Source organism: Pezoporus occidentalis, unplaced genomic scaffold, assembly GCF_034315485.1.
Source record: "Pezoporus occidentalis ecotype Australia unplaced genomic scaffold, CSIRO_AGI_Poc_V1 ctg75, whole genome shotgun sequence".
Taxonomy (NCBI): Eukaryota; Metazoa; Chordata; class Aves; order Psittaciformes; family Psittacidae; genus Pezoporus; species Pezoporus occidentalis.
Window position 1 is genome coordinate 257357 of NW_026916104.1, and position 10939 is coordinate 268295.

The 10939-nt window shown below is 47.5% G+C and overlaps 1 protein-coding gene across 1 annotated transcript in view; it reads right to left on the bottom strand.

Moving 5' to 3' along the window:
- Positions 1-10148, bottom strand: part of JAZF1 (JAZF zinc finger 1) — a 190252-nt gene extending 180104 nt beyond the window's left edge. The window contains exon 1 of the mRNA XM_062602106.1: positions 9693-10148. Within this exon, the coding sequence (XP_062458090.1) occupies positions 9693-9807 (115 nt within the window). The 5' untranslated portion in view covers positions 9808-10148. The remainder of the gene's footprint in view (positions 1-9692) is intronic.
- Between the last annotated feature and the right edge of the window lie 791 nt (positions 10149-10939).

The following is a 10939-nucleotide window of genomic DNA, read 5'->3' on the forward strand; positions in this document are numbered from 1 at the left end:
ATCTCCAGAACATTAATTTGTATTATATTTGTTTCAATATCTGAAATGCATTTGAGGTCATATGTACAGTTCAGGTGCAGCAAAAGCGGGTACAGAATTTCTCCCCGTTCACAGTGATTTCTAACTCAGAGATATGAAAACTGCTACAGTAATAAAATTCACCAGGTAAAAGCTGTTTAAAGGCTTTTTATTTATTTATTTCATTAAAGTCTAACCACTTAATACTGAAACACAAGAATGCAACCAAAAATATGTAACATGAAACAGCAACAAATACCTTTTCCCCATCCTGGGCATCCAATTATTGTTGCATACCTCAACAGCCTCTTGGTATTTACCCTGGGTCTGGAAGCAGGTTGAGCAAGCCATTAAAACTGCTCAGCATATAACTACATTCCAGATCATGGTGTCCAACACAGACTTTCTCTCCATGCCGAGTCAGGTCTATTGAGAGCCCCGAGCAACTGCCCCAAGGTAACTGGGCATTATTTGTTCTGAAGACAGGCTCTTCATAATCTCACAAATAAAACTTACTAGCAAGAAGGGTTATTCTGTATAGCTGAAACGAAAACAAGATGTTAGGTACAGGTAGCTAATTGTCTGGATAACTGCCCTAAGGCAGAAACCAATATCTCTAACCACTGTTAAGCACAACTGCTTTAGATAAAGTACAAAGACTGATACAGCTTCAGTATCAGCACTTCCCATCTGTAAGAGCTCCCATAGTTCAGGAGTATTTAGTCAGTTTAAGAGATTTTTTGAGGTGTAAGGAAAATGCAGTTATTACCAATGCTAGGACTGTGTGGAAAGAGTCCTGCAGCACCACTAGAAAGTCTCTCTGAAGTACACCAAGTGCTTACACTGAGCCTGGGAAAAGGAAGACCCCCTTGCATAGTCCTGTGAAATGGAAGTACGTACAAAATAAGGAACATTATCTTGCCACTCTCCACAACCACACCACTACCTTGCCCCGCATCTTCCCAGGAGTGCAGAGCACTCATAACTACAGAAGACCCATCTTAAGAAGATCATCTTATTTCCCCCTTGGAAGGCTGTGCAACTACACCTTTTAGCTTTCCTTTTCCCTGCAAGTACTATAATAGTTCTTACCACTTTTTAGTGACTGTTACTGTTACTGAAGCTGTCAACTGCCTGGTCCACCATGCCACATCCATGGTACTCTGCATTCAGATAAATAATCCCCAGCCTGAGTAGACAAGAGCTTCCTGACTCATTGAATGAGTGTGCTGATGTGGGAAGGGTGGATTTGTAGAAGGGGAGCAAAAAATCTGCAGCAGTGATAGCACAGAAAGGGGGAAAGGCTCAGGAGTGGACCTTAACAATTCTGATATCGTGCTGTTAACCCAATACAACCATCAGTGATGCCTACAAGGTATCAGACACTCTATTCTATTCAGCAAGCTACAGAAGTTGCAATGCTTCTCCAACAGATTGCTAGAAAAACATGTAAACTTCCAGAGTTTGTCACCAAATTTACTTGGATCAATGTCAGTCCTTTGATCTGAATACAAAGGAAACAAGGTTAGACCTCAATAATTTGGTACATGGCTTTCACCTGCCAGCAAGCATCTGAATCTACATGAAGCCTTTAAATTAATTTTGAGGTCTCTCCCATAACACTAACAGACAGACACACACATTCTGGTGAGGATACACAGCAGCACTGCACCAAAATAGATGACTGAAATAATGATACAGTGTTCTTTTCTTCACTGAATGTCACTGTCATCTACCACATACGGGACTGAGTTCACATTCATGTACCCATACCAATCCCATATAGCACTGAAGTCGGATCGCTTGCATCTTGAATGTGCTACCTCCCGATTTCTGGCTTACAGCTCCACTTGCTTCCATTGGAAAGTAAGATGGTGACTACACTACACACTGCTGAAGAAATAAGCGATACTTTACATCCATTTCTCCTTTGACTGATATTCTGCAGTTCTGGTTTTGTTCAATGAATATTTACTGTCAAAATATGTGGGGGGAAAAGAAGTAATTTTCAAAAATAACAGTAACATCTGCAGCTTACTCAAGTCTGACAAAGTAGTTGGGTGGGGGAGGGCAGAGAAATCTCAGAAATGTCCAAATATTTTCTGAATTATTAATACATAAATAATTCGTTGAAGCAATTTCAGCAATGCCAACATTTCAAAATGGAAGTGTTCAGCTTTTCACAAAAGACTCCTAAAACTGAGATGGGCTCTATCAGCATGCAGTGAAATCTTCCTCAAAAATCAGAAGAAATGTTTCATAATTCATCCACAATTAAATTTTTTTGGCCATAAAGAACTGACCAGCTCGGATTCAAAATCCCACTCAATTTTTTCCCTTGAACTGATAAAATCTTCTTTGTCTACTCCATCCTTTGTAACACAGGCCCTGCCCAACCTGGCCTTGAACACCTCCAGGGATGGAGCGTTCACAACCTCCCTGGCCAGCCTGTTCCAGTGCCTCACAGTAAAGAACTTCTTCCTTCTACCTAACCTAAATCTTCCCTGTTCAAGTTTGAACCCATCACCCTTTGTCCTATCACTACAGTCCTTGCTGAAAAGTCCCTCCCCAGCATCCCTATAGGTCCCCTTCAGATACTGGAAGGCTGCTATGAGGTCTCCACACAGCCTTCTCTTCTCCAGGCTGAACAGCCCTAGCTTTCTCAGCCTGGTTTCATATGGGAGGTGCTCCAGCCCCCTGATCATCCTCCTGGCCCTCCTCTGGACTTGCTCCTATATAACTAACACCTGTCAATTCATTCTTTAATGTGCCTTAAATGAAACTGCACAATAGTAATGCACTCCACCCTGGGTACTCATCAGAGAAACAGCACCGCAGTGTCATCAGCATCACTAGTGAAGAAATCCATTCCCCTTGTTTATTGTGGCACAAAGTTAGGAAGAAGCCTCCTAAGAATTCATGGTAAAACCCATAAATTTAAACAGCAAAGCAAAATCATTAAACTATAAACTGCAATATTTATTCTATTCTAGGGATCAGAATATTGCTGCAGCCACTTCTAACTACAGAAAAGTGTAATAAACTGTATGTACTCCCCCAAAGCATTTCCAAAAGTCTCAAGATAGAATTAGGCTGTAACAGGAATTGGTGGTTTAATTTTAATTGTGAAATTATTCATTGAGACAGTCCCTTAAAACCAAGGGTTCTCTTTTGTTAAACAACAGCTGATTTATCAAATTGATTCTCTAATTACTGCCATTTCAAATTAACACAAAAATCTTTGCCTCTGCCTTTCTATGTATATATAGCTGCTATATATATAGCAGTATATATAGCTGCTATTTACTTAAATGCTTATCATCTGAATTTTTAATTACTGGTGCTTACTAAAGACAAATAAAATGAATTCTCAGTGAAACAAAGCTTAGTCGTGAATTCTAAATAAAGACAGAAAAAAAGGAACATTCAGGGGCAACAGAGAGTACACTGGAAGCAGCAGGACCCCAGTGCTTATTTATCTTGCATTATTCTGCAGCTTGGCACAAAATATTTCTGATTAACTGTTTGTATTTGCATTATATTTTTTAAGAGCAAGGAATGGTAGATAAGATTGTGTCCAGATTGAACAAACGTATTTCTTCCTCTTCTAGCATCACTTCTTCCTCCAATTATTTCATTATTATACGATTCCTGATCTTCTCACATTCCCAAGTAAATGATGAAGTTAAAAAAAGATCCATTTGACCGGCAGTCACCTGATCCCATAAGAACTGCAGGTTAACTACGAAAACATCCTTTCACAGCCCTGGAAAGTAGATGTGATAATCACTGTAAATTCCCCTCTTCCTCAAAAGGTAAGCATGCCCTACGCAAGTGAAGCATAATGCTACTTCTACAAGTTACCTGATGTTTCTTCAGTTTTCATTTTCTGACTCATATTTGTGTAGGTCTGTTGGTGCATGGAGGAGCAATCCCTGCTAATGGTAGGGACACAGCCCTGCAACAGGCCTCACCCAAAGCCACTCCAAGCTGGCAGAGGAAAAAGGAAAGATCCCTACTGGCTTTATGTGAGGCCTTCAGCCTTAAAAGGGAAAATAGTTTGCAACATGTTCACAGATGTTTGTTTTCAGCTCTTTCTTCCTAGAAAATACACCGCTTAAGCTTTACATCCTTACAACACTTTATGCCTTAGCCTTGATGTGCTTGGTAACCTCAGAAGAATAACAAATTTCTCATCACAGAAGTACCAAAATTTAGGTAAAATTTAATGTCAACTCCATTTACCTTCATATGATTAATATAACCTAAATTATTTTTTTTTAATATGCACTTATATTTTATCACAGTTTAAATTCAAACCCAAAGAGGAAAGGAAACCAGACTTTGAACTGGAAAATAATGCAAAAACCTGCTCTGCTCAAGTTGGGAAAAAAACGTGGATTAGCACTGTTAGTCAAAAGAGATTACGTTATAGAAAAGCCCCCATGAAATAGAAGAGCCTTCCTCACCATACCAACCTGCATAGCGAATAACTAATATCCTTGAATATAACATCCTTCTACATCACTGTGAAATGCATTTTCAATAAACAAAAATCACAGCTGTAGAAGTACTGGGCAGAGGATGATCTTCAGATAAATGTAGCCATAAATGTAGAAAGTTGCTTTCCATGAATGATAATTAGTACTCCTGCTGAGGTAAATACACATCACTGTTCATTTATTTTGCAATACCACATGTTTATGCACATTACTGGCAACTAAGCACAGTCTGTCTGCACCTGTTCCAAACACCATCCCATATACCTATTTGCCACATCACTCTCAGTGTAAAAAGCCTTGAGTTAAGATCTATCACCTCTTCAAAACCACCAGTCTCAGCTCCAAACGTTAAATTACACATTCAGCAAATTCTAAATGACAGTAACCACTTAAATGATGTTCACACTCTTCTGAAGAGGTTGGCTTTAAGTGAACAAACTCTTTCATACAGACTTTAGCTTGCTAGGCCTTCCATAAATGCTGGTGTGTAGTCCTTCATCCTCATCCTTAGCAACACAGAAGGCTTCCAACTGTTTATCCTCATTTTACACACCACACTGCAGACTCCAATACCTTCTGTGTTTCTGGGACCCATCCTAATATTTGGGAATTGGTCAACTTTGATGGGAAATACACAACTCCCAGTTCTAACAGCAACACTACATAAATACCTTGCTAGAAGCTATCCAACACCGGGACTTCTTACAAACTTATGTTGAGGCGTTCAACAGTAAACCATCTTAGTTTGTGTAATTACTATATAAGCAGATGGAATTTTTTTTCCCCCCTCCAAATTCTTCTAGCAGTTTCAGTGCAACAAAATTAACAAACTCTACTTCCACTAAGGTAAGGGTGTCTTCAGATTTATCTTCTGTATCTCCTTCTATCCACTCTTCCATCACTTTGAGTTCATCACTGTTAATTTTTCAGACACCCATTTCCCCAGTGCTTGATGAGTCTCACAAGAGGCTCAAATCAGCCATACAGCTACACAGGTGCACACATCATGTCAGTACTCATCATGCACCGAGTGTTGTCAAAATCTTATCTCCCAAGTTTAAATACTGGCTCTTCAGCATTACAGTAAACTTAGTATCGACAACTAGCTTTAAGGAGCTACTTGACCCCCACTCTAAAGGATGCAGTTCAACTATGGGCAGATTGAAGAAGAATCAAATAATTGTGGAGGAAGCTCCCCTAAGCCCCCAGAAACTGAAGTGTGTGACCCTCTGGACTTCCAATGAACAGCTGAAAATGCCCCAGAAGATTACTTACACCAAGTTAAGAGTTAATGCAATTTCAGAAGCACTGTAGAACCAGAGGTGCCATTTCTAACATCACAGCTGATGACACGACCAGGACTGCAGATATGCAATCAAATCTACCATGTTGCCACAGCTGAACACTCAGCAGTTCAGGCTTGGTGTTGTGTGTGTGTCCTTATTTTTAACTCTTCTCTTGGCAGTACTCTGAGGAACTGACTGGATTAAGTCCATTCCATTCTACACTGTGAATCCAGCAAAGAGCACTAAATTAGGCCTTTTTCTCCCAGACTAGAGACATTAGTCAGCTAAACTACCTGCAAGGGACTAGAGCAGCCAAAAAACCAAGAGGCAGGGAGACAGCCTACCAGGGCAGGCTAAAAGCCCCACTTCTTGATACAATTGCAGAGAGGGTAACAGCACTTCAGGTTGCTTGGACAACATGCTGCTAGAAAAACCTCAGAGAAACATTTACTAATAGGCAGTTTAAAATCAATGTCTATTTTCAGCTGTGAGCTACAGAACACATGCATACACAGTTTGATAGTATTGCTACAGACTTCTTAGAAGAGCTGCTCCTGCAGAATGGCATCTCACTGCAGATGACACCAGTAAGGCCTTAAGAAAGACCCCAGAGCAGTATTCCTGAACTAGCCTAATTCTTTACAAGTCTTCAATACAGAAATGCTAAACCCAGAAAGCAGCTGAAATGCTGATGGGCGCATAGCACCACCTCAGAGTTGAATATTTCATCCAATGGCCATAACTCTCCCAAGTTATCTGCACTGATACTTAAATAACTGGCAATTTATCAGGCAGCCAGTAATAAGTTAGAGGAAAAAACCCACCAGCTGATTATTCATCAGCATTATTAGGAAAGCACCTACAGAATCCCTCAGAAACCAAACACACTGTGTCCCCAGAATGCCCCAACAGCGTTTCTTTATACTAAGTTAAGTTTTACGTGCAAGGCTGACCAAAGAAAGATCCCTGCATAAGTATTTGTTCCTACATTTTTCAGAGACACAGTATAGCTCTGAAGAACAACCAAATTCTTGCCAGCACTCCACTGATGATATGAGCCAGTATTAACCCACTGCTGCACTGCAGCAGCCAGAGCATGAAGAGCCCATGCCATATACACCCTTCCTCACAAAGCTGTTTGCAGCATCAAGTTTGTGATCTGTGCTGTACCACCGCCCTCCCCAGCAATCAACTGCTTCAGTTTAAACTAATAATGGAATGTAACTCAATCAAGTTGTTTTCCTGCAGCACACACAGAATGGCCAAAGCAATATATTTTTATACGGCATGTTACTGTTAGCCAAAAAATACAGTCAACTTTTAAAGCAACAAACTTCAGGGCACATCTCTAGACCTCTATGACAGAAAAAAATTGAACACTGTTTGCATCAGACTTACTGAAAAAGCAATTCTAACTTAAGCTCCTATTCAGACATTTACTCCATTATTTCCTAGCTGTCTTTGGAAACGTTAATCACCTTTTGGCCAAGTGCTTACATGGTCAGTTTTCATAGATACTCATTCTTCAGGGTCTGTAGGGAGCCCCTCACACAAAACCATGCACCTGAGCATCCATGTGAGAACTGGGATCCATACTCAAGTGTCACCACTCCCTGATTTTTCCAGTGTTTGGTACAAGCAAATAACATCGCCACTTCATGTATTTTCAAGCAGGTCAAGTTTAACCTGTCATCACACTGAGGTGAAATATTAAAGATGAAGCATGAGCAACCTTGTGTCAGTCTCCAGTTTGCGCTCAATCGGCTACATGTGTGGCACCGTACATGCCAAGTTCCAGTTGTGTGCCATACAAGTCTTGGCAAATGACATTCTCAGTTAAACGTATGTGTGTGTTTAAGCTGTAATACTTTAACTTTGAGACATGGAAAAAAAGTAATGAATACTGGCCACAGAATATGCATTTTTTTAAGACATTACAGTATTTCAGCATGAAGTTTTCCTCTCCTCAGAGGAGTCTCAGGACCACTGATCAGGGATCAAACAGCAACACAGAGACCACATGGGCTTGCCTGTATCTTTTCTGACACTCTGTGGGCTGTGGCACCTAAAGGCTGATAATGCACTTGAGGGACACACAAGATGACTTGTGAACTTTCGTTTTGGGGAACTATTGCCCCATAGCTTTTCTGGTGGAATGGGGTGGATAACCGGTATCAGAAAAGCTAGGAGCCCAAGATTCAGAAAAACCCCAGCAATATCACAACAATATGCTTGCACCACGTCGAGTCATAAATTACAGAGTCTTGCGGTATGTGGTTTTGTTACCTCATACCAGGCACTGCGATAATTATGAGAACCACACCTTTCATCTTGCTGACCTATAACACTACATTAATGTAATGTTACACTTGCAATTTAAGCTTTAGAGATTTTTTTCAGGTATTCAGGCCTGCATATTAAAACTTAATAAACTGAAATGCACGCTAGCTTCATTGTTTTGTAGCAGTGTGTTGTTTCCTCATACTTCCAGCGAAACACAGGAGTCTCCAGTCTCTGGGTACTTAAAACTTCTGTATTTCCCACCCGATTTTAAAACTCGGACTGCTTCAAAGAATTAGCTCAATTTTTGACACTTTAACCACTGTATTTTATTAGCAACGAGAGACAATCGAGAAGTTTGAGAGGGTAAGCGGCCCGGAAGCCAGGGCAGCACACCTGCCGATGCCGAAGAGCGAATCCCCGGGACGGCCGCGGCCCAGCGGCGGTGCCATGCCCGGCGGGGGGCACACGATGCCTCGCTAGCAGCCGGGCTGTGAGGGGCGGTGCCGTCTGACAGACCCTGCCCGGCTCAGCGCCTCAGGCCCGGCCGCGCGCGGGCAGGCCGGTCCCGCCGGAGGGGGCAGAGGGAAAGCTGGCGCCCGCGGCCGGCCGGGAGCCGCGCACCGCCCCCTCCTCCCCTGGGCGCCGCCCGCGCTGCCGAGGGCGGCCCCGGCGGCCCCTGCGCACGCTCCCGCCCGCCGCCCATGAGGCGCCCTAGCCGGGAAGGCACTGACGAGTCATTGCCCCCCAGGCCCGGTGGCGGTCCCGCGCCCCTGGCGGGACGGAAGCTCGAAGGGAGCGGGGGGCGCCGGGCCGAGCCTACAGGTGATGATCTGGGGCAGCGCTGCCCGCACCGCAAGCCGCGGCCTGGGCTGGGCTGCGCGGATAACGGCAGCGGGTCCCAGCGCGGCCGCTTTCGCCTCCCGCCCGGCCGGCCCCGGGCACTGCACCGGCGGCACGGGCCGTCCGCCCAGCCTAGCCTCCCGCCGAACCCTCTCTCCACGCCCACCGCGCCGCCGACCCCGGCCTCCCTCACGCCGTCCCTCCGCCGAGAAGCGCCACCCGCGCTGCGGCGGCCGGTGCGGCCGGAGCGCGACCCGTCCTCCCCACCACACCTAGCAACAGCGCTGACAGGACGCAGTGGCGGCGGCGGGAGGAGGAGGAAGCGGAATGGCTGCCGCGGCGGCGGCTCCCTCCCTCCCCGGAGCCCTGACAGCCAGAGCCGGGGCGGAAGCAGCAGGCGGCGTGCTGTGCCCGTCCTCCTCCCTCCTCCACCGCCTCCTCCGGGCTGCTGCTGCACTCCCTCCTGCCAATGCAAACTAACTCCCCCTCGCCAGGGCCGGCGAGCTGCACGCCTCCCCCGCACCCACCCATGCCGCCGCGCCGCACGCCGCCTCCCCGAGGAGCCCTCCACGTCGCCCGCAGGACCGCTCCTGCCACTCCTCGCCCGCCGACCTCCCTCCCCTGGCGGCCGCCGCCGCGCCCCGGCTCCCGCTGCACCTTGTGCGCCCCCACCCCGCGCCGCCGCCGCCGCAACACGCGGCCCCCACGCCCCCCGCCGTCCTGCCCTGCCGCGGCCCCTGCCCCGGCCCCGCCGGGCACTTACCGATGTGGTTGTCCTCAATGTGCTCGATAAGCTCTGCCAGGGTTGGGAAGTGAAGCCCGCAGCCCCCGAACCTGCAGGCGTTGGAGAAGAAGGAGGCGGCGGCGATGCCTGTCATGGTGTTACATCGAGATCCCCCTGCGGTGCCTGCTCTACCAGGGCCGGCGGCGGCAGGGCGGGGAAAGGCGGGGGCAAGGGGGGAACGGGACGGAGCGAGAGAGATGGGGAGCGAGAAAGAGGATGGGGGTGGGGAGGAGGAGGAGGTGGTGGTGGCGGCGGCAGCAGCAGCGTCGGGAGCGGCGGAGGGGAGGGACGGGCTGGGTGGGGGGAGATGAGGCAGCCGCAGCTGGGAGGAGGGACCAGCGCCGCTCTGTAACAGCTGTGCTGCCCCGGCGGCGGCCGCCTGCAGCGGGAGGAGCAGGGCACCCGGGCCGCCCTCTGCGGCCGCCGCTGCCGGGGGACACCCGCGCCGCCTCGCCGTGGGGGCGGCGGAAGCTGCCGTCCCGCACCGAGCGGGTTGCGTGAGGGGACGGGAGAAGGATAGGGCGCGCCCCGCCGATAACTTTCCCCCTCAGCCTCTCGCAGGCAGTGGTGGGGTCGGGGGCTGCCATAGCGATCGGGGGAAGCTGCTCCGAGGATAGGTGCTGGGGCCGAGGAGCTGGTACCCAGACCGGGAGCTCTCCCGGGCGCCAGGAGTTGGCTCCTAAAACGGCCGTCATCTCCACTGTACCCAGAGGGAATCAACCAACTCCTCACCGAGGTCACTAAACCGAGGGGCGGTCTCTCTTGAGAGGAGCCGAGGCCGCCAGACCCCGCTTTCACCTGCCCAGCGGCGCGCCGGAGGCCCGGGGTACCCGCGCCAGGCCTCAAGGGCTCCCCGCCCCAGGTGGGCTCCGGCCTTCGCAAGCGGCTGGTTACCGCCGTTGGGCCAAATCCTTCTCACCCGGTGTTGACCCTGCTGAAGTGGGGCGGGGGTGTGAGGTTGTGGCCCTGCAGGGACAGCAGGAAGCTAACACACCTCGCTCCCAAGCCCTATTTTGAGATTTTGTCTCCAGAAAGCTATTCAGCAGAGAGGCTGACTGATTAATTGGTTTTAATGAAGGTCTCCCTAGGCTCAAATTCGCAGACAGCTTTATTTAAAATTAAAAGGGAAAAAAAAAGTGAGAGGTTGCTTGTCGGGAAGGCTTTTCTCCCCCCTCCCCCACTTGTGTTTTATAATCATCCTTCTTTTATTTCTGTATTTATGTGGT